Raw genomic sequence first — 24697 nt, forward strand, 5'->3', positions numbered from 1 at the left:
ATATTATAGATGGTGGTGTGCAAGATGCTCTTGCACACCTTGTGTACCTCTATCATCATCCGTATATTAAGGTGATATTTAATTGCCTTTTGAAATAATATGATTTAAGCGCTAATTGGAACAATAAATATGATTTGATGTGTTATAGTTTGACCATATCTTCTTGCATGGGCGTGAAAAACAGAACCTCTTTTACTATCCTATCTCATTCATTTTCCTTGAGACGAATTTTTCTTGCATAGGCCTAGTCCAATATAAATATTACTCCGTAGATTATTAAGTGTGGGTTCAAACCTTCAAATCACATCATCTAAAAACTCTTTTACATACTTCATCCGTTTCAAAATAAAAATAAAAATTGCAATACTTTTAGTTTTGCCATTATTCATACACTGATACACCAATTTTGACCATATGTTTTTGTTAAATTATTAAAATTAAATGTCATTGACTTGTTTTCATTATATATACTTTGTATTAAATGTTAAGATTTTTTAGAAAAATATAATTAGCGATAGTTATGGTCAAAGTTGAACCTTGACAAACGTGTTAGTCAAAGTGTTGCAATATTTTTGAAACAGATAAAGTATACGGTGAGTTGGTGACCTTACTATTCGCATAACTCTTACAATATTACAATATTTTTCTCATATATATAAACCATTTTTAATTTACTGCGGCCTTACACAAAAGACCATCTTGGTGTGATATAAGTTAAGCAATGAAACAAATGAGTTAAGCAATGAAACGAATTAGTTAAGTATTGAAACCAAATAGTTAAGCAATGAAACGAATTAGTTAAGTACTGAAACCAATTAGTTAAGCACTAGAAGTAATTAGTTAAGCAATGGAACCAATTAGTTAAGCAATCAAAGTGGTATTTTCGGTAAGACGGTCTTACACAAAAGTTGGATGTTTTTATTTAAAAGTAATAGCTTCTACGCTTTAGCTATTTAAAAATGTCCAATAATTATTTTAAAAAGAGAATCACACATTTTTACACTAATTGAGTAACTGGAGTGAGACCTTGTTCTCTTCATCTGATTTGTTTTGATTTTTCTAGTTTCTATTATGGTCTGATCTTATTGTTTTTTGTGAGTGTTTCTTTCATTTTCTGGTATGGTTTGATCTAGTTTGATTTTTCTGATCTGGCCAAATAAGCAATAACACAATGAAATACGGAGTAGTAACTATCTTCTTGGCCCGTTCCAAGCCCACATTATGAGCCCAAGCACTAGCTAATATTTTCAGAAGAGTGACCAAACTCACGTGCCCAATATATTCTAACAAAATGTAACCTAATCACAAGTTGTTATAAGCCATGAACGACAAACATCTTAACATAATGCCATTCATCAGCCCAATTTGGCCCATTTGTTTATAAATGGCCTAAAGGTACCTTTTAGAGGTAGAAGACAGTCATTTTTTGTTTTGTTACTAGCACAACCGACATCTACTACAATGGCTATCTTCTACGCTTTTGTTGGATGACATCAAACAATTAGATGCACTCGTGTGCACTTTTACATTTACTCGTTACATGTGAAGAGAAAATATAGTAGAAACCACGAATGAGATTAAACATATCTTTGAATTTTCATCAAGCATCTGCTGGTCAATTTCGATACCATCGATTTGCACCACGCTTACTGGGAAGCCATGCCTTAGGTCACCGTGTTCAAATTTACCAGGATATTGTTCCATTCACGAAAAGTAAATTTCCGCACTTTTTTCTTTTAATAAGTTACAATATCTTATTGTCTGAGTCCAAATATCCGACCCCACATTTTGTTTCCCATTCGTGTGTTTATTCCTCATGATATATGTACTTTGTCAACCACCTTATATTTTATAATTAAAATTACATTTATATCGACCAACAAAAGAAAATGATACTCCTTCCGTTTCTTTTTCTTCTTTACGTTTTCCTTTTTTGGTGTTTCAAAAATTTTCTTTACATTTTCTTTTATATTATCACATAAATACAATTTAGAAGGTAGACAATGGTGCACATAGAGCATGGTGCACCTTAAGAACACTAGTATATAATTGAAAGAACATCTGGTTACGAGAAAAGAACATGCATATTTTTTTTTTATTGAGGTTTTTAATAAATAGTAAAATAATGTATTATTTTTATAACAAAAAAGTGAAATGTTATATCGCATGTTCTTTTGCCGTAGTGTCATGTTCTTTTGCTTATGCACATATGTTCTTCTGGTGCACCATGCTCTATGTACACCACGGTCCATAGTCCACGGATTGGTTTTAATATTCTATCAAAATTTGTGTCAAATGATTATTTTAACCAATTAAATTTATTGGGTTATTTAATCTCTTACATTTTTGTATTGAGACATTAAATTTTTCTAATTTTCTCAATATCAGATTTTCGATAAAAGGGAAAATATTATAAATAAACGTACTTTTCATTGTTTAAATAAAAATAAATAAAGAAATTTTAATACACATTACGTTAATAAACATGCAAAAGGTCCAGCGTAAAGAAAAAAAATAAACGTAGGGAGTACAAATGTAAATATGCGGTACACAAGTTACGGGGAAGTGATAAATCCAAGGAAAATTTTACTTCTGCCAAGGAAATCCACAATTTTTTAAAGCTGATTTCCTTGGAATAAGTGAAATTATTCCTTGGATTTATCATTTCCCAAGTTACGGACTTACGGGACAAAAGATTTCAAAACCCAAGTCTTAACTCTCAAGAAAAGATTGTCTTGAATTTTGTGTTTCTTCTTAACCAAAAAAAAAATTGGGCCAGAAATTACTTGGCATAACGAATTGGGGATACAGCCCGAAGTGAAGCCCGGAATTAATTGGAAGAGAGAGAAAGAACCCTAAACGAACCAGGTGATCGTGGGAGGAAACCATCGAAGACGAAGAGATCAACATTATGTTCTATCGACGAAGATTTCCATCCATTCCCATGGTTGCTGGTGCTGTCATGTTAGTTTCTTTCTTCTTCATTTGCTTACTGTATTTTTAATTTCCCTTTTTCTTATTTCTGGGTTAATATAATCGCCTCTTCATTTTTCTGAAATTTTTATACTTGTGAATTGTGATTGTTCCAAGATTACTGTGTTAATGTGATTTTTATTTTTATTCATTCCATTCCTAGCATAGCTGATTGAATAAGAAAGGTTATACATTTTTGTTTATGATTGAAAATTGTAATTTTGACTGAGTTGGGTGATTTTTGATTGAAGATGTTCATTCATTAAGTTGGATGGAAAATCCAAGTTCTTTTTATAAGTTATGATGCTAATCACTTGGGAATTGGTTTGTGAAAGTGAAATTTCTATGCTTAATAACTTGAACAAGTTGATTTCCCAGGTGAAGAAATTCAATCTACTCCTTTTAGCATTAGGAACAAATTGATTTTGCCTAGGTGAAGAAATTCAATCTGCTCCTTTTACCCTTAGGAAGTCCTATGCTGCTAGCAGTTGATCTTTGTAAACATTTCCATTTCACTTTTAGCATAAAGGGATGTTTTGATTCGTTTCGATAGCTGTCAGATTTTTGGTTGACTTAGAGTTGATTATGCTTAACAATGTGTTTGGATGAGAGAATTTGAAGGGAAGGGGGTTGGTGTAGTGATAAACTTTTGGTGGAGTAGTGATAGACTTTGGGGGAGTAGAGGGAAGGGGAATTGAGGTACCGATTTGCTTCCCCGTTTAATTTTTACAAAGTTGGAAAGATTGGGGGGTGCTCACTTCTCTCTTCCTATCGTTGTCCCTCTGCCATCGCTGTCCAAACATACTGTAAGACTGATTATGGCCCTATGTTACCTGGACTCGGATGCCCATATCGGACACGGTTACATGTCCAAAGTGTCCGACACGGCTATTTTGTGAAAAAATTGCATGATTTTGGTCCAAAAGTGTCAAAGTGTCCATGTCCGAGTGTCGAGGATCTGACACGGGTGTTTTAAGACTCGAGGTAACAGAGATTATGGCTTAACATACGGAGTATATACGTAGTATCAAGGAGAGAGTGAGGCAATGTCTCCCTTAAATAGGATTCTGGAATTATGGAGTGTATTTCCTTTCCCTCATCCAAAGACATTGTTATCAGTTAGTAACTGCTCCACTTTTCTTTTTACAGCAAAAGGACAATATCCAGTAGCTAGATTTTCAGGCTCTTAGCTATATTGGTATCTTTTCTCAAGTAATGGATAATGACTTGGTGTCATTTACGCACTATTCCCAAAGAAATATAAGCCATCCTTCAGCTCTTCTGATTCAGATTTCAAATCTTTGACGTGCTTGTATTTGGGCATAAGATCCCTTTGTTTAGGCGCTACTCACAACTAATTTCTGTGTGTTGTGATTACTCGTTTTTCTCTCACAGAGCCTTTTAACTGTTTTATTGTCATTAGAGTAACAGCATCGTTGCTTGCATGTGGGGAAGAATTTCCATGATTTTGGCTTACTAGCTGTTGAAATTAGCAAATCATTCACAGAAAATGAAGAACACAGATGAATATTTGGTGCTGTTATGAACAGAACAGCTGGGAAGAAATTAGGATAGAAAATACTGAGAGAGTTGCTTGGATTACAGGCTAGAATAATACTTAATGATCTTAGAGAAATAATACTAAGACTATGTATTCTAGAGGGCAAACAGCTACCCTTAAGTCCTTAACCAAACAACCAATCATATGGCACTAACAAACATGCTGCAATAATCTTAGCTGACAATTCTGTTACATGGTATACAATCCTGTGTGTGCAAGTCCAGCATTGTAATGTTGAGGGTGCACCACGCAGGATTCCTTCTTTGGAATGCTTTGATAAGAATTATGAAAGGTTAGATTCAAAGAAGAGGTAGCTGGATGTCATGCATCTGATGTCTTGAGCATTAGTCTTTTAGGCTTTATCTAATTTGTAGCCAAATATCTTCCCAAGACCACTTATTGCTTTTTGAGTTTCTTGAAATTCAGTTGAAATATGTGTGTGCATTAGACATTTTTCTATTAAAGAGGACTAAATGGGTTTAAAATCTTGCAGAGTTGGCGTAATTTCTGGAAAGGCAATATTTGGCCCCCCGTTGGAAGAGTATTGGAAGAAAAGGCTCGGAGAGGAAGCAGCAAGCAAGGAGAGTGACGCAAAACCACAATAGCAACCGGTACCCAATTAATGTTCTTGTTTGATCATCTCTATATCAATTACTCCGTGTGTCTTAAGCATTACTCCCCCTGCCCCTAATCTTTTAGGTACGTTCTAAAATGGCAAATGGGGCAAACAAAAAGGGACAGAGGGAGTACTCTTTTAGGGTTATCTAATTTGTAGCTAATTGTTGTAGGGAGAAGGGTCAATAACGCAAGCTTCCCTTGAAAGTTGCACATATGCTTATCTTCGACTTCATTTAGTATAAGCATTGTCGAAGGCAGAAGAATACTGGTTTTAAAGTCCGCCTTGAATTGTAAAGGTAACCATGGGAAGACAGATCATCAATTTCACTTGTTCAACCATTTATTTTGTTATGTTTGAAGCATAAATATTACTCCGTAAATATCATGATTCACGAGCGAAGTAGTTTTGTTTTATCTCTTTAATCAAAATGGAGAATAAGTGAGATTTCTTTCTCTCCATACCAATGTCAATGATTTTATGGAACAGAAGATTTGATCCGAAAGTGATGGGCCTTTGTTCAGATGTTTGATAACAAAGAGTCCAAGATAGTCACTTCCTTCCTTTATGGCCTATGCTAATTATTGTGTTTCTTCTGTAGCCAAACAGCTTATATCCATTATAGATATCAGTTGAAGTGGGATTATTTTGGCTGATAAAAGTAGGATAAATGATAGGGAGTATGTAGGATAATGATTTTGTTCTTGTAAATTACACACTATTGATTTGATTATGCTCATGATTAACTACTCTTTAAGAAATTAAATACGGTGTAACATATTCCTATGATCCTATCTGAAAAAGCATTGACTTTTGATCTAGGTAATTAGTAACATAATCCTATCGGAAAAAAACATTGACTTTTGATTTAGATAGTTACTTTCTCCATCGCGGAATACTTGACCTGTTTTCCTTATCGGGCCGTCCCTTAATACTTAACCTGTTTCTAAAAATGAAAATATTTTAACAATATTATATTATTTTTCACTCCACTCCTATTAACCCACCTACCCCTACTTCGTACTTCGTATATATGTACTCCGTAAACTTTATTACGGAGTACTCCGTATTCGTTGAGATAGGAATTATGTAATCCATAAACTTTATTAATAATATATCAAAACTATCATACTTCGCCTTTTTCTTTTTGTTTGTTCCGGTTTTAGAAAAATGAAATTTTAATCAAGAATAATCTTCAATAAATATTAGAAAAACACATTCTGATGTTATAACTAAACATCGCCTTTTATTGATCTAAAATTAAATTTGCATAAACTTGTTTCGTGTATTTACATAAACTTGGATTCGTGTATGATTATGAACTCAAAATTCAATCTAGGTTTTATTAAATTACCCCGCAATTTCTACCTTTTGGTGCAAATTGATAAAAATATGAAGTATATAAATTGACTTGTTACCTTATCATGTTATATAATCCAAAATTAAAGAGCACATTTTTTAACCAACGTTTAAAACAAATGGCTGGCCAATAAACAAGGTTAATGAATGCAAATAAAAAAACATAATAATAAGATCGAGTAATCAAATGTCTCATAAACTTTTATTAATTATACAATAATACGTATAATCAAAGAAAAGGATCTTATACTACTAATATCCCTAAAGAAAACAAAAATTGACGATGTAAAAAAACCCTAATATTATTCCAGGGTTGAATCTTGCATACATATTAATCAAGAACTAACATAATCATTAGTTAATTAAGGACTACGAACAGGTGCAGCGCCACTGGTGCATACTAAGACGTACACGAACTTAACTCTTATCGCCGACTCTTTTTTAAGTAATGAACAACACTCAGCAGTTACAGAGCCTTGGTAATTATTATTCAGGTAATTGTTCACATCATTTGCGCAAGCATCGACGTCAGCGGCGGCTGCCGGAGTTTGAGCGGGCAATGAGAACTCCGGTCTTGGCCGCCACGGTCGTGGGTGGTGGTTGCGGTGGTGGTGAGGCAACAAATGATGTGGGTGGAAGAACGTTTCTTTTTGTACTTCTTGTGCAAAAGTTCCACCTAGGAAAAGAGTTAGTAAACCGAGGATTAGTAAAATCTTCATCTTTTAATTTTGGAGGGTTTTTTGTTTTGTTTTTGTAATTGGTTAAAAGGGTTCGAAGGTTGATTTGTGTGATTTTGAAAGTGAGGTTTGAGGGGGTTTATATAGATTTTTAAGGTATGGTATAAACCTAGACACTTTAGACATTGGTATATACGAAGAGTATTAAACATATTTTCAAGTAGGAATAGGAAAGGCAAGGTGACACATCTAACTTTGATAGTATTTTTTGTTTATTTATTTACTTATGGAAAACTTTGATAGGATTATTACATACGGAGTATGTAATTAGAATCATATCCTAGTTAGTTAATTAGCTTAGAGTTTCGTTTAAGTGTGAGTTTTATCTTAACTAGGACTAGTGTGTTTTGTTAGTGTTAGAAAAAGGATTGTTTGATTCGTCTTTTCTTAAAAAAAATAAATTATTTTTAACCTAGGGTTTTACTTATTGTTCTTCCGAGGGAAAGAAGTGGTTTCATCAAAAAAATTTAACAAGATAGGTAAGCCGATACGTTCGCGCACTACTCGCAAATAAGATCGGTGAAATCCGGTCAAAATATTTTTGTTAAGTTAAGAAACAAGCTTGAAAAAAATTTAAGTAAACGAGTCAAACTTGAACAAATTCATTCTCGGCTCATTAATTAATGTTCATGAACAACTCGTTTAAGTATGTTTATAAGTGTGTTCATGTTCGAGCATAACTTGTTTTAAACTCGTTGAAGCTCAAAATTCGAAAAAATATAATGACATTTTAAAACTCTTTAGTGTTTTTCAATATTATTTAATTGAAATTAAAGTTTTTGTTAGTTTTTTATTATAGAAAAAATGTAAAGGGCTTTGAAATAAGTGGATCTACTTCATATAATTTTTTTTTTCAAAGGTAATTTTAGGCCCTTTTATTTTATGAAGCTCGATTTAAGCTCGAAATTCGAACAAGCATGTCCGTGAACAAATTTCGAACAAATGAAATTCTTAACAAGCTAAGCTTGAATAAGAATTTCTAAAGCTCGTTCAAGGTTGAGTTAGCTCGAACACTAATAAATCTTATCAAGCTTAGCTCGAACACTAATAAATCTTATCAAGCTTAGCTCGAATAGACCAAAACTCGGCTCAACTTACTTGTAACCCTACTTAAAATCAGTATGTTCACTATATATACCAAGAGCTATTATTAGTTGCACTTCCTCTGTGTCTTAAGGGAAATGAGGATAAAATTGGATCAAAATGATTATTTTACGCTAATTAATGAAAGTGAAAGAAACATATATATAAGTAGAGGACACGATAGAAAGAATATACGGAGTAATGTATTTTAAATTTTGATTTTGACACAAATGACGGATACAGAAAGGAAAAGTTAACTAAAATTAATACTACATTCTATCTCAAGAGAGGTCGAAGCAAAACTAACTGTATCTAGGGGTGTTCACCTGTCTAAATCCGGACCAACTAGGACCGGACCGAAATTTTGATAATTCAAGATCCGAAGACCGGACTGATTAGCTAGGACCGGACCGGAAAAATGGATCCAAAATCCGGACTGGACCGGTTTGGATCGGTTGTAAACCTATTTCTATATATTTTTTATTTTTTCTAAATATATGGTAAAAAATAAAAATATATGAAGTATTAAAAACCAAGTGTTTAAGGCCTTTTTTGGAAGATAAAATAAAATATATCACAATATAGTAATATTTACAATATAGTAAAGGAGATAATTAAATTTCTAAATAGTTTATATTATACATCATTAAGGAAAAATCGGCCCGGTCAAAAACCGGAATTTGGACAGGACCAGAACGGACCGAATACCGAAAATCGATATTTCTCGACTCGGAGACCGGACCGATTGCCTTGGGTTCAGTCCAGTCCATTTTTTATCATGACCAATTTTTGCACACCCCTAGGTATATGGGATATTTTACCAAATTGGCTACTTTTATAATTTTATTTACCAAAATGGCTATTTTTTAATTCTATTTCCCAAACTAGCTACTATTTATTTACCAAAATGGCTACTTTTACAATTTTATTTACCAAAATGGCTATTTTTTAATTCTATTTCTCAAATTAGCTACTATTCATTTACGAAAATGACTATTTTGACTTTGATGCAAAAAAAAAAAAAAAACTTAATTTGGTTTGATTCTTTTTTTTAACAAGTGAACCTGGTTTTGGAGTTTTTTTAATGTTTTTTATACTTTTTACAAAAAAGCAAGTAAAATTATTTTCTTTAGTTTATGTTTTAGATGAACCATTCCCTTATTTTCCTAATCCTACGAGATGTCAAGAGTTTTGGCAAATATAATACTCTTCCACTTAACTCTTTATTTTACCTTTCCTATTTATTCGAGCTGATTTGAAGACAAAAATTCCAGAACATTGAATATAATTGAGTCTCAAATATATATGCATGAAAAATAAGCTTTAAACGTTCAAAGAGAAAGGAAATTACATACTTGTCAATTTTCCTTTTGGAATCTTCAATCAGAAAACATTAGCGTTTATGAATGTCGATAGACAATTGGAGAAATTGGAAAACGCCAGACTCTAATGACGTTTACTTAGGTATTAGAAAAATAAAAAGAACCCAAAAGATATATATAAATAAGTCCCTAAAAAAACCACGTTGGTTACCTATTAAAAAAATAAACTCAAACCAAACCGGTTCAATATAAATAAATAAATAAAAACTCAAAGCAAACCGGTTCAATATAAATAATTAAATAAAAACTCAAAGCGGTTAACTAATAAATTAATTAATAAATAAATCAAACCGGTTCACTAAAAAAATTGAAACCGGTTGATTGATTTTTACTTCAAAGTCAAAATAGTAGCTAGTTTGAAAAATATAATATAAAAATAGCTATTTTGGTAAATAAAATTGTAAAGTAGCCAATTTGGTAAATAAAATTATAAAACTAGCTAATTTGGTAAAAGATCCAGCTATATGTATGATGACTTACAAAGCCATGTAATGGGCCCTCTATTTACCTAATAATAGTTATCTAGCCAAACACACAAAACATGTTATTGGAAGTACTTCTCAATAGATTTTACCCCAAAAACATTTTTAGTTCAACGTTTTTAATGCATAATTAATTGGGTGTGTGATGTGTATGGGCCAAAAGAAAGTACGGTCAATAATTTATTCGGTATGTACAATGGTAGTCCCCCCCAACTTCCATCACCCTTAAAAGGATTATGTGTTTGATTTTGATTCTAAAGATGGAAAAGGCATGGGATGAGTGGAATACAGACAATTTATTTTCATCTATAGATATGGGGATGCTTGAGTGAAATTGATATTCAATTTAAGCTCATCTATCTAAAAATGAGCATGATTGAATATCCAAATCGATATCACTATCGGATCAAGTACCCGATAATCTATAATATTTAAATTGATATCGTAAATTGAATCGATAAAATTTAAAAATATCCAAACTTTAGGTATTTAAATTTCTGAACCGGATACACGAACTTCGGATATCTAAATTTTCGAACCGATATGATAAAGACGGGCTAAATTACGGCGTACAATATCATTCAACTCTAATTATCAAAATGTCATATATTAAAACTCCAAGGCATTCCATGACATCTCTCCATGTGTCATGATAACTTGGAAAGTGACATGGCGTAGCAGTGCCATGTCATACACACACATCGTTTATTGTGTGTCCTCATATAAAAAAAATGTTGTTATCCATCCTTGAGCATGATTGAATATCCAAATCGATATCACTATCAGATCAAGTACCCGATAATCTATAATATTTAAATTAATATCGTAAATTAATCGATAAAATTTGAAAATATCCAAACTTTAGGTATTTAAATTTTTGAACCGGATACACGAACTTCGGATATCTAAATTTTCGAACCGATATGATAAAGACGGGCTAAATTACGGCGTACAATATCATTCAACTCTAATAATTATCAAAATGTCATATATTAAAACTTCAAGGCATTCCATGACATCTCTCCATGTGTCATGATAACTTGGAAAGTGACACGGTGTAGCAGTGCCATGTCATACGCACACATCGTTTATTGTGTGTCCTCATAAAAAAATGTTGTTATACATCCTTGAACTCATGGCCTCTTACATGTTAATACAAAGTCTTAACCATCACTCCAATGACACAACTTATGAATATAAAACAATTTAAAAATAGAAAATACATACTTATGAATGCATAAACCTTTAATACCCAAATTTATGTACTTGAATAATAATTTATGGTAACATAAAGTTTCTTAATTTTTATTCATTTACTAATCGATTCATTTACTTTTCTAGAAATATATTTAGATCAAACATAAAACCATGAAATTAACAGAGAAAATAATAGACAAAAATGATGTGCCTTTTTTTAACTCATCAAATGTATGTTTTCCTCCAAAATGTATTTCGGCTTTTATAACTCTATATACAATTGTAACTTAAAATTTTTCTTACACCTCAAGTAAAGTAGGTATAAAAAGTAAAATTTACACAAATAATGCAAAATTACTCAAAAAATTAGTTTAACGATAGTTGGTTAACCAAATTTATTCTTAAACTGAATAAGTAATGAAATTCATATTATGGTCAAACTGCATATCTAAAAATAAATTTATAAGTGAATTTGAGATGATTAAAAAAAAAACTCGAATTATATATTTTGGGACATCGCCCGGGCCACTAACTAGTTACTAAATATTATAACTCTGTATTTACTCAATTTCCTTTTAAGTTTTTCCTACACTAACTTTCCTTTTGTCCATTTATTTAAGATACAAAGACTAAAGTTCAAGACTTCAAGGAACAACTATATAAAAAAAAAGGTTTAAGGGAACACATGCTAATAAATGCCAAGACATCAAATGAATATAATAATGTGATTATGTGAATTAAAAGAGTATGTGTACGCAATACGCATTCATGCTTCCCTCATAATTAACGAATGAACAAAAATAGTCTTTATGACCCCACATTTGGCTATTATTTCGTCGATGTTAGTCATGTTACTAGCTACTAAGATGAACTACCATCTGGCTGAATTAGATGCTTGTATAAAATGTTGGGGTAAATTAGTGGTTAATCGTTTAATGTATAAAAATGATCATTAATGACAATATTAGGACAACATTATTATTTTATTTCACTTTCCGTTTTAACATGTTTCATAATTTTTTTTTCTTTTTTTTGGGTGAAAGTGAGGGGAACAGCCCCGAAGAAGAATAAAATTAAAAGCGAAGAATAAACCACACACTACACTAATAAAGCAAGAAGAAGAAAAAAACAACTACAGAACTATTAACTAATGACGTAGGTTAAAGCAAAGTGTAATACTCCCTCTGTATTTATTTAAGGGATACACTTGCCTTTTTCGGCCGTAATTATTTAAGAGATACACTTGCCATTTTTAGTAACTTATCAACTCCACCTTTTCGGCCGTAATTATTTAAGAGATACACTTGTCATTTTTAGTAACTTATCAACCCCACCATCTAGTTAAATAATCTATCTACACCCCATCCCCACCACTCATCCCCTAAAATGACATGGTCTCCACTTATTTTACTTATTAAAATATCTACTCAACCCCACTTGTTTTATTAATTTATTTCATTCAATTCTTTTTCTTAATACACGTGCCCGACCAAGTGTATCTCTTAAATAAATACGGAGGGAGTATTTTTTACACTTTGCTTTATTCTATTTTGGACATGAAAATTTACAAATTTACCCTTCTTACCTCCACAATTAGGGGTGTGCAAATATTTGTCAAGACCGAAAAAATGGATCAGACCGGACCAAAGTGGTCTTCGGGTCGAGAAATATCAATTTCCGGTCTTCGATCCGGTCTGGTCCGGTTCAAAACCCGATTTTGGACCGGATCGATTTTTTCTTAATAAAATATAATATAAACTATTTAAAAAACTAATTCTCTCCTTTAATATGTTGTAAATATTTATTATATTGTGATATATTTTATTTTAGCTTCTAAAATAGGCCTTAAACAATTGTGTTTTTATAATATTTTTTCTTTTTTACCATAATTTTTAGAAAAAATAAAAATATATAGAAATAGGTCTACAACCGATCCGAACCGGTCCGGTCCGGGATTTGGACCGGTTTTCCGGTCCGGTCCAAGCTTAATCGGTCCGGTCTTCGGGTCTTGAATTATAAAATTTCGGTCTTTGGTCCCTACCCACAATATTTACAATTTTCCGCTCACTTTCTCCTACTTTGTTCATTTTTTTTCTTACACCTACCGGCATTTTTACATACTTCTCTTATTTTATTCATATTTTGTTATATCCAACCAATTTTTTACTTTTGTCTTAATATTTGTACAAATAGTAACTGTAAAATTCTTTATAATACTTTCTCTGTTCTTTTTTAAATGACACAATAATTTAGTCACGTTTGCCAATGCATGATTTCAAACGTTAATATCTCCAAAGGATAAGAAAAAGTTATAAAAATTTAATATTTAAAAAAATATTTATTGAGACGAATCCAATAAGACCCCACACGACTATGTTTTTTCTTAACTATAAATCACAAAATGAAGTCAAAGGAGCTTGTGTGAAGTTTCATAAACCCAATTGTGTTATGTAGATAAGAACGGAGAAAGTAATAATAAAATTTACTTTGTATGTGCCATGTGTGGGAGGGTGATAGTAACGGTCCGGGGGGAGGAGCTTCCGGATCCCAGACAAGAGTCACCAATGAAACCTCTGATCCGACAGGAGGATTTAAATCCATCCAACCCACCTGTTTTTTCGCATTTGCTGGAGTAGTAATGACTAAACATACCAAATGGCCCCATTTCATCTCATCTCATCTTTTGTTTGTTTGTTTTCTTTCTTTTATGGAGTTGTACCTTTTCTCTTTCGTTCTATTCATTTTCTTTTGACTTGTTATTATTACTATTACAATTTTATTCATTTTCTGAATTTAAACTTACGGATTTTTCATGAAATACCCCCGAGTTTTGGCGGAATTCACCAAATGCCCCTCGACTTTCAAAAATACATAAATTACCCCTGTTTCAAAACATAATACACCAAATACCCTTATTTCAAAACTTAATACAACAAATATCTTTAATGACGTCATCAAACCTATAATCGACCAATTAACGTCTAATTAACCAATCTAATCCCTAATTAACACCCTAATCAACCCACCCATTAACAAACCTAACTAACCCACCCATTAACCCACTAACCCACCCATTTTTTTTCTTTTCTCTCTCTCCTTCCTCCTTCCTCCTTCCATCAGCTCACCAAGCAAACACCACTTCCATTGAAGCCAAACCAAGCAAAAAAAAAAAAAAAATCAAAGCAGTTGAACAAATTCGAAGAAATTTGAAGAGAATCAACGAAAATTGAAGAACGAAGAACTTCAAAGAAAGTGAGCCAAAACTCAGCCACTCATCCTCCCTCTTCCCCTGCTTTCGTCGCTCTTCTCCTCTACTCCTCAAACAGCGTTGCTCCCCACCTTGCAGTTCCCTCCTCTCTCCCGTCCGTCTTCTTGTGCCTCCTCGTTGCACCACCACCAGCCAACACCACTTCCTCCACCACCAACTTCGATTTCTCTCTCCTCAAATCACCACCACCTCTCCTGCCTCCGCCTATGCATAGGGTTACGACTTCTTCGGCTGATTCTTCTTCTATCGGGGGAATCAGCGCAGCGACGGTGGACGCTAGGGAATTTCGCCCAAAAAATTGATTGATTTTGCTTCTATTCGATTCTAGTATTTGATTTTCTTCTATGCGATTTTCGGATCTTAATTTGCATTCGTGGAGAGCTGGTTGTTAATGGAGTTGCTGAGGGAGATGTCGGAGTTGTTGATGGCTATGTCGGAGTTGTTGAGGGAGATGTCAGAGTTGTTGATGGCTATGTCGGAGTTGTTGATGGAGATGTCGGAGTTGCCGAGGGAGATGAGGTTGATGGAGTTGGACTTGTCGCAACAAAAGGAGGGAAAATGAGTTGGTGGTGATGTTGTCGGCCTGCTTCTACCGTCGCTGTTAATGTTGTTAGTGTTGCTTGGCGGCGATGGTGGCGGCTGGCAAGTCAACAATCTTGGTGGAGATGGAGATCCATGGAAGAAACATGAAGAAAAAGGGGGGAGAGAGAAGAGAAAAAAGAAAAAGAAAAAAAAGGGTTAATTAGGAGTTTAGTGGATTAATTGGTAAAACATGGGTTAATGGGTGAGTTAAATTGGTTAATTAGGGTTGATGACGTCATAAGGGTATTTGGTGTATTATGTTTTGAAACAGGGGTAATTTATGTATTTCTGAAAGTCGAGGGGCATTTGGTGAATTCCGCCAAAACTCGGGGGTATTTCATGAAAAATCCGTTAAACTTATCCTCTTCACCTCTTTCAGTCCTTCTCCCTGCTTGCTAGAGTCTGAATCTGAGTCTCTGAATCATCAACTTTGTAACATCCGATTAGTGATTACTTGTACTTCACCCGTTTCCCTTGGAGCATGAACAATGGTGAATTTCTAGTGCCTCACAATACCCTTTTTTTTTTGTGGATAATAGCCCGACCCGGCACGGGTATAAAAAAAAAAGCATGGCCCGACATGAGAACGAAGGCGTGGGCCGGGCCTGGGCAGCATTTTTTTGGAAAAAAACACGACAAGGCACCACACGACAAAGCATGCTAAATTCATTAAAATTAGGCTTAGACACGACAGCCTGTGAGCCTGGACCCTTTTTTGAACTTTTCGGCCTAGCCCAACACGATGCAGAGTGGGCCCAGCCGTTGGCCCGAAGCCCGACCATCTTTACCTAGAGGTTGTAGTGACCGTTGTCACTGACAACCTCAGCCCACGAGCCAACATCCAGCAAAATCATAATAGTGACTCGAAATGGTGGAAGGTTATGTGGAGGATGGTGGGAAAGAGAGATAAATTTATTATGTTGTGGACAACCTCAACATTGCTCATTCTCTTACTAACACTTTGATTTTCACGCTTTCCAATGCATAGCATATCATAACTTCTGTGTTTTTATTAATATTCACCAAAAAACCAGTCTCATACTTTCTCCCAGTCTAATCTAACTGTAGACAAAGAACATAAGATTACGCCTGAGCTGGTAAATCTAAATCAGCATACACAGAACTATAGAAAAGCGTTTCAGTATTTTCCTCACGAAACATCAAGAATTTTCAGAAGAAAAAACACCAGGAATTTGGTTTAATGCCAAATCCAACTTTCCCTTCAACTAAAATTCATGAAAGTTTGGATTAATTTCTCCCAATGGAGAAAAAAAGGAGATATGCAAAGTGATCATTGATAAATACAGTAGTAACAGCAACAGACACAATATTACAATTATCAGTCTATGAAACAGATTTTCACAGCTCACAAACCATTAAAAAAGGTTGAGCTATCAGCAATTCACCACCTGCAATCCCACAACTTTTCAGCAAACACAATCTTAACACAAAAAAACAGATAACAATATGAAGAGATTCCGATTCCATGTACCAGTTTACATGGAGGGGACGAAAGTAGAGCTAGCATGAGCAGCTAAACCAAAGATATCATCACACGGACTAGCACCACCTTCAGCGGAGCTACTGTTGGAAAGTGAAACATACGTAGACTTCTGCAACACCCCGGTCGGAGATGACCCGAGTTGAGGACTCCCACCACCACCACCACCGCCACATCGTTGATCACTACCCTTGAGATTTAGGGCTGATGTCATGATATTTTTACTCGTATTGTTCAACACTTCCCCTAAAGGACCACCCATTGAGTTATTATTATTATTATTATTTCCCCATGAAATCGGGATCCATGCATTTTGCTGTTTCATGCCCGTTTCATCCAAACCCAAACCCGTTTCAGACGGGTCAAGTTCACGAGAAAGCCTCAAGGGTGAAACAGCTGTTTTGTTCTCTTGATTGGGGATAGACATGGAGAGTTGAGTCCAGTCTGATTTAAGGTCTTCGGGCCAGGGGATGGTTGAGCGGGTTGAGTTGTCTTTGGGCCAGACGTCCATAAAGTGTCTGAGTGGGTATTGTTGGTCTTGTGTTTGCTGAGAATTGAACCCCAAGATTGAAGAAGATGAAGAAGAATTGTTGTAGCTTTTCTGTGTTGGGTTGAGGAGTGAATCTGTCGAAACAAGTCCGAATTCTGATTGCGAGGAATCGTCTAAGGAAAATGAGGTGTCGTTTGTTTTCAAATTCATGGTTGTAGGAGGAGGCATTACGGACACAGACAGACCCTGCTCATCATGAAAGCTGTCATTGCAAAAACAAAAACAGTTAGTAAAGAAAATATCAAATTCTCTGCTAAAAACTATGCCAAAAAGGTAAACAGATGATGAGCAACAGCAATGTCCACTACAAGGCAGCAATCCATCCCTAGAGGGGAATCTAAATCTTGAAGGCTATATTACTAAGACTGTAGTTCACTTTCTTGGAAAGTGATGCTGGGATAAGGAAAGGGGTCTACCTTACAAGTGAAAGTAAAAAGGAAGTGATTAAAGCTATATGCGTAGTATATCCACTAGACCTGGTTATTGGACGGGTCAGTGCGGGTCAAAAGCGGGTTGGGTAACAAAAGAGTCACTCTTAGCGGGTCAAAGCGGGGGGCAGATAGCGGGCGGGTCAATAAACAAACAAGGAAAAATGAAGAAAACAAAAAAAGAGTCATATGAGAATACAAGTGAATATGAAAGAATCATAACTTCAAAATTATTGTGTTATAAGTTCGGCCCTATATTGAAGGGGTCTACCTTATAAGTGAAAGTAAAAGGAAGTGAATAAAGCTATATGCGTAGTATATGCACTATCAAATCCAGATCATCAGTAAAAGTAGGGATGTCTCACCGGTTAACAAGTGAATCAGTAGTAGTATTGGTGGCACCACTAGGCTATTTTGTCCTGAGAAAGCGGGAGTTTGGGCAGAATTTTTAGGCCCGTTTTCAGACCCGCTCCGATTTTTAAATTCTTTGGGTGGGTTTTGGGAAACTCAAAATTGCAATTTTAGTTATAAATTTGGGCCGGACCGAAAATGTCCCAAAATCCGCTATTTTGGCCCCAAATAGCGGGTTTTGGGCAGAAATTTTCAGCCTGGAGTTTGGCCGACCTGATGGACAGAATTTTTAAGGCATGGCCCGGCCCGCAATTTGATCAGGTCTAACGTATATGCACTATCAAATCCAGATCATCACAAAAATCACGAAAAAGTAGGGAATGTCTCACCGGTTAACAATTGAATCAGTAGTAGCATTGGTGGCACCACTAGGCTGCAAGGGTTTGACGTGGTGGTGGTGATGTGCTATAGTAACAGTACTACTGTTGGAGGCACCGCCACTGGATGTTACCAGCGATGATGGCATAGACATCGCTGGAACCTCCTTGGTGTTAGTGGGTCCAGAGGCAGCTTGGCCAGTGAGGCCTTCCACAGGCTTTCTTGAACGATGGCGACCTCTGTTGATATGTCTTTCACAATATTTCTGGTCGGGGACTGCGTCCCTTGAGCACCGCCATTTCTTCCCATCGGTCCTGCGACACCTCCCCGGCTCGGGGTCGGTGTTGCCGGAAAATCCTAGATGGAAAGCACCCCATCCATCTACATTTCTCGTCGTAAAAGGAAACGCAACATAAAAAGGAAGCCAAGTCAGAAACAAAATTCATGCTGCAGAAACTCACAAATAACATCACAAGACCTATCAAAAATTGCCCCGATTGAAACCGACCTGAAAACACTGGGTCTTGCACAAGATTTTGTCACCCAAAACCCGACCGAACCCGAACAATCATAGGTCAAAACCCGACCGAACCCGTTTTTTACCCAACCGATTGAATCGTTGTATTTATAGTAATAAATGAGATTATAAGAAATTCTAAGCACAATAACCATTGTTACTATTGTTGGATGTAATATAATTTTTGATTTGAATTTTACGCCATTTTATTGTTGAATTTGACTAAATATAAACTTGTGTAGGAAAATTTGTTAAGTGGTGCCCATATTTTGTATATTTATTACCTAAATTAGTGAAAATATAACACGCGTTTTAAAATCTCTCAACCCGTTGGGTCGACCTGAACCCGGAAGTTCCAGGTCTTAAACAAGGTCTTGAACAAGCATCTGTAAACCCGAACCTGGAAGTGACTGACCCGAATTAACCCAAACCCGAAAGTACTTTCTTACAACCCAACCCGACCGACCCGTTTGACAGGTAACACAAAACACATAAAGGAGACTAAGTCAGAAGCAAAGTTGGCATTGATCACTATGAATCTATGATTTGCTTCAAAACTCATACAATCATCAAGCAACCAAAAAAGTTAGAAAATCAACATCAATTTCAAAACCCCAACTCCTCTAAAAGTAATAGCACATTGTGGCAGATCAATTCAAACCATAAAATTCATAGAACAGTTAAAAAAAAATCGATTTCAGAAAGGGAGAAGAAAAGCTTACATGAATGGGGAGGATAAGATCCAATAGAGAAGCCAGGAAAGACAGAAGAACATAAGGCTTTCCTAATAGGAATGAGCAAATTATGAGGAACAGGAACATTAGCTGTTAGATACTTGTATATCATTGCCTGATGTTCTAATTCTATCCATTGAGCTGGTGTAAATGGTCCTCTTATCCCTGTAAATGATCCATGCATGTTCCCATTCAAGTTTCCTGGATTAAACCCTGATTTCATGAAATCAAATTGTATAATTAACTGCTAAAATCAGACCAACTTTTTTTAGAAATTAAAACATGACAAAATTATATGGGGGACCATAATCTAGAGAAATGCATCACTAGTTTCACTAAAATCTATTACTGCCAGAGCAGAAAGGCAAAGATTTATCAGAGAAAATAAGAATTAAAAGGAGTAAACATATGAAATTATATAAAAGTGAGAAGAGCTGAATTTAATTGACAGACACATTAAAGTTTGCAGCAGCCAAAATCATCAAAAAAAAATTGTAAAATTTGCTACAAAGGAGGAGACAGAACATGAAGGTGTAGGAAATGGGAAAGACAAGATAAACTAATCAAACTTTTTTCACCTAACAAAAATTTCCTCTTTTGTTTGCCACAAATAAATTACAAGATAATTTTTTTTACCACAAATTCAATGAATAGAACTGTATCTTGACAAGACCAACAAAAGATTGAAAAGACAATCCTTTACCAATGAAAACTTAAACTACTTGTAACAAATAAACAAATAAAATAAAATAAAAACTGTATATTGATAATGACATTTTACTAATTAAAGAAGCACAATCTTAAATAAAGAAGATCAAAACAAACCCAAATAGGAAATTAAGACATTAAAACAGGAATTAATTAATTTAGATTAAAAAGTGGAGTAGTTACCAGCAGGAGTTCTGGAGTAATTAGGAGCAGAAGGAGGAGGAGGTTGGTGCTGAAAATAAGACAAGAAAAGATTTTGTGCATTTGTATTATTATTATTGTTATTATTATTATTATTATCTGCTGCAATGAATCCGACATCTTTAGAACCCAGAAAGCTCAGTTGTTGAGGTTTATTTGAAGAAGAAAAGCTCAACATTTGTTGTTTTGGGAGTACATTAACATTATTATTATCAGATCTCAGCCCCAAATCTTGACCCCTTTTCACCATTTTTGCAGCCCTGTTGTTATCTTCATCTCCAAACGGGTCGGGTCTTTCTTGCTTGATGAGTAACCCAGATCCATTGGGTTTCCCTTCTAGTATTTGCTGCTGCTCTGAAGAATCTACAGAACCCACCAACCCGAAATCCATTTGCTGAAGAGAGAGAGTTCGAGTGAAAAGGAAGAGGAAACAGAGGATGAGTTCATGAGATTTTGGAGTGGGAGGAAGATGAAGAAAGGGGGTTGAGGAAGATGAAGAGGAGAGAGAATGGGAGGCGCATCTTAAGTTGAGGACTTGTTTGGGGGTTGAGGAAGAGGGGTGCTTCTTCTTTGAGAAAAGGGAAGAAATGGATTTTTTTTTAATTTTCTTTTGAAATTATTATTTTATGTTTGGGGAAGAAGAAGAGGAGAGAGAAGAAAAGACTCAAAGAGTGTTGAAACTTGAAATTGAGGAATTTGGACAATGTAGTACCCAAAATCACAATTCCAACTTTCGGACATGACATTTGCAGCTCAATTAATACATTATTTTATTTTCATTGGGTTCAAGCTTCAAGCCTTGAAGGTAATTTAGATTCACATATTCTTATTTACAATGGGTGTACAATAAATATTGTACACCTGAGTAAAAGTTAACCCAAAATGCTTAAAAGTTAAGCATATATATGTAAAAGTTATCTATTTTTAAGTGATAAATTTTTTCATTTTAGTAAAACTTATTTCTTCAAAATCACTAATAATGTATAAAATTAATAATTTAACCCTTAAAAATATTTATCTATCAATTTTTTTTTACTAATATAAAAGTTAATCAAAACTAAGTTAAAGTTAAAAAAAAAATGGTTAATGTTATCTTGGTTTTCAATAAATTTATTGTACACCTTGTGCGCGTAAGACCTTTTGATTTAGATTACACGTTATTTCACGGACATATTTTAGCACACCAACAATGTTAGAATAATGATACCAAAAAAAAACACTGTTAGAATAATGTCTTGAATCGATCGATCTCTTTACTGCAACGCCTCAACACGGGAATCTTGAGGAGTTCCCTATACTAATGTAGTAGTATGTACTGGATCTGATCTAGCACAGTATGCTAGTGTTGTTAGTAGGTTTATGGGTGAACCTGGCAAAGAACATTGGCAACACCTAAAGGTATTGTACATCTTATGTAGGTCTCATTTATGGAGGTAATACAGAGTGTTTGTTGAGAAGGTTTTCAGACTCTGATTATGCTGGACATGTTGATAGTAGAAGATCTATGACTGGTTATGCTTTCATTTTTGGTGGTTCAGTTGTCAGTTGGAAAGCTACTATGCAACCTACGGTGACTTTGTCTACTACAGAAGCAGAGTATATGGCATTGACAGAAGCATCAGAAGAGGGAATATGGTTGAAAGATTGGTCAGTGATTTGGGTCTACAGCATGATCATGTTATAGTTTACAAGTGATAGTCTCGGTGCAATCTGTTTAGCTAACGATCAAGTTCATCATGAGAGGACTAAGCACATCGATGTAAGATGTCATTTTCTTAGACGTGAAAAGAGAATTAAGGTGAACAAAAGTGGAAATTGTTGATAACCCAGCCGATATGTTTATCAAGCCGGTTCCACATAACGAGTTTCAACATTGTTTGGACTTGCTAAATGTTAAGAGTTGTTGATTGCCCTTTATGGGGGCAAAATATGAGGCAGGGGAGTTTCTGGTACATATGACATTATTATGGTGCATCTAGTACATCTGTTATTTGTGAGAGGATTCAAGTCAAGGTGGATATTTGTTAGAATAATGCCTTGAATCGGTCAAACCCCTTACTGCAACGCCCCTATCTATTTTCTGGCCTAGGTTATCTGTTTTGGGCCTATTTTCTGGGCTTTTCCGAATATGTCTAGAGAGTACTATATAAATTCTCTAGGTCATAACAGTTGTACTCTCTCCGTCCCGGAATACTCGCAACGATTTGACTAGACACGCTTGCCAATGCACAACTTTGACTATCAATATCTTCAATTATATATTATAAAAACTTATAAATATTAATATTTTGAAAATATATATTAAGATGAAGCCAACAATATATTATATGCTAACACTTATTTTCATATACTATAAGTAAAATATGGTCAAAGTGAATTATGTGAGTAATGCAAAAAGTCAAACCGTTGCGAGTATTCCGGGACGGAGGGAGTATTATGTGATCAGTACTCCTCAAGATCAATAAAACTTTCCTCCCCTCTGCCTGTGGACGTAGCTAACCCATTGTTAGTTAACCACGTTAAATCGATGCGTTCTTTATTTACGTTATTTAATTTTTCTTTACTTCCATTATAACACATAATTTTTCGTGTAATATTTATAAGGGGGCATTAAAATAAATTTGTTGGTATTATAGTACACGTTATTTCAGATAAATGATTTTAGCATATCACTACAAACACAATTTTCCGTGCTCTATTTATAAGGGGTGTATTAAAAAAAATTGGCGTTCTAAGGCTATGTTCTATTCACTTGATTTTTACTTAGTTTTCTAAACTTATCTTTTCAGAACTTATTTGAACTATCAAAACTTATTTTAGTTATAAATTATACATTGTCAACCCTTATTTTTCCTAAACTTATATTATCTGAACTTAACTGATTTTGTCTAATCTTATCTTTCCTGAAATAAGTGAAAGTAAGGGGAATAGAACATAACCTTATTTGTCTGAACTTATTTCAACTTATTTGAACTTAACTAAACTTATTTTATATAGAAAAAAACTTATTTTATATAAAAAAATAACTTATTTTGTCTGAAACAAACTTATTTGTATGTATTTTTCTTGACTTATTTTGTCTGAAATAACTCAGAGTAAGTCGAACTGAATAGGGCATAAAATCAATTTTCATTGCTTAATTTTTTTTCTTAATGTTCTTTTTGTACAAAATCTTACAACTATTTAGAATTTGGAAAACCCTATTTATTTATTTCAATACATAAAAAACACGTAGAATTTTGTGTGATTCGTCTTAGTAGTGTTTTTTAAATCATAAATATTTTAATAGGTCAAGACAAAAAATCAATAACAAACGGAAGGAGTATTACGGAGCACATTATCTAATCCCTCTTTAATCATGAAGATTTGTTTGTGTGCCATTATCTTTTTCATTTTGCCAATTATGTGTATGGTTCTTGAGTCGGGTTTCATTGATCAAGAGATAATCTGTTCTAAAGATGGTTGTGGGCTGGGTCGGGACCCGGCACGAAAAAAATCCGGCCTTACACGAGCACCAAAAAAGCACGGTTCGGTAAGGGCACGAAGTCGTCGGCCGTAGATCGGGATGGGCCTTATTTTTTTGGAAAAAACACGACAAGACACGACGTACACGACTCGACCCGCCACAACAAAGTACGCTAAATTTAGTAAAAATTAGCCTTATGCACGACGGACTGGCCCGACCCGACCCAGACCTAACGCCCGTGGGGCTGGGGTGGGCCCGACCCGATTAGCCCACGACCTGTGAGCTCGGCCCGAAGCCCGGCCCAGCCCGGCCCACGACCATCTTTAATTTGTTCGATCACCACAATATCCGATGTTTTTTAGGAGGAGGGTGTTATGGAGTGATCATATTGGACTTGGCCTAACAACTAACGACCGGTGAGTAGCGACTTTTGGAGTGTTCGGCGGTAGCGTTTAAGGTAACGGATAGCGTTTTGACCTAGTTAAAATTATAATTGTAAAATTTGTAAGTGTTTGATAAGGTAGCAGTTGGGTAACTTTTCTCAAAACGTTAAAAATATTAGCGTTCGAAAGTAACAGGTAGCATTTGATAAAATTACACAGTGTAGTAAAGTTTTAAACTAT

The 24697-nt window shown here is 34.7% G+C and overlaps 1 protein-coding gene and 1 long non-coding RNA gene across 3 annotated transcripts; one reads left to right on the plus strand and one right to left on the minus strand.

Moving 5' to 3' along the window:
• The first annotated feature begins 2764 nt into the window (after nt 1-2764).
• Nucleotides 2765-5796, plus strand: LOC110777278 (uncharacterized). Its single transcript, XR_002530401.2, has 3 exons — nt 2765-2964; nt 5028-5145; nt 5323-5796. It is a non-coding gene; the product is annotated as an uncharacterized lncRNA (long non-coding RNA).
• Nucleotides 5797-16461: 10665 nt separating this feature from the next.
• LOC110779602 (growth-regulating factor 1) lies at nt 16462-21335 on the minus strand. Of its 2 annotated transcripts, none has more exons than XM_021984094.2 (4): nt 20591-21335; nt 19688-19900; nt 18460-18829; nt 16462-17493 (listed from the first exon to the last, which is right to left on the minus strand). In XM_021984094.2, exons 1-4 carry the CDS (start codon nt 20997-20999, stop codon nt 16737-16739), a joined length of 1749 nt encoding a protein of 582 aa, XP_021839786.1. In that variant the 5' UTR covers nt 21000-21335; the 3' UTR covers nt 16462-16736. The 2 variants fall into 2 exon arrangements, with proteins under 2 accessions (XP_021839786.1, XP_021839785.1); XM_021984093.2 differs by having other exon boundaries at nt 19688-19912; nt 20591-21333.
• Nucleotides 21336-24697: the final 3362 nt, after the last annotated feature.

This window comes from Spinacia oleracea, chromosome 3, assembly GCF_020520425.1.
Source record: "Spinacia oleracea cultivar Varoflay chromosome 3, BTI_SOV_V1, whole genome shotgun sequence".
NCBI classification, from domain to species: Eukaryota; Viridiplantae; Streptophyta; class Magnoliopsida; order Caryophyllales; family Amaranthaceae; genus Spinacia; species Spinacia oleracea.

Excerpts from the sequence above, each read along its gene's own strand:
- LOC110779602 (XM_021984093.2), bottom strand. The coding sequence starts at position 20,999 with ATGGATTTCGGGTTGGTGGGTTCTGTAGATTCTTCAGAGCAGCAGCAA. Across the intron at positions 19,913-20,590 it reads TTACTCCAGAACTCCTGCTG|GGTTTAATCCAGGAAACTTG; the intron begins GTAACTACTCCA and ends TCATGAAATCAG. Across the intron at positions 18,830-19,687 it reads ATCTTATCCTCCCCATTCAT|ATGGATGGGGTGCTTTCCAT; the intron begins GTAAGCTTTTCT and ends CGAGAAATGTAG.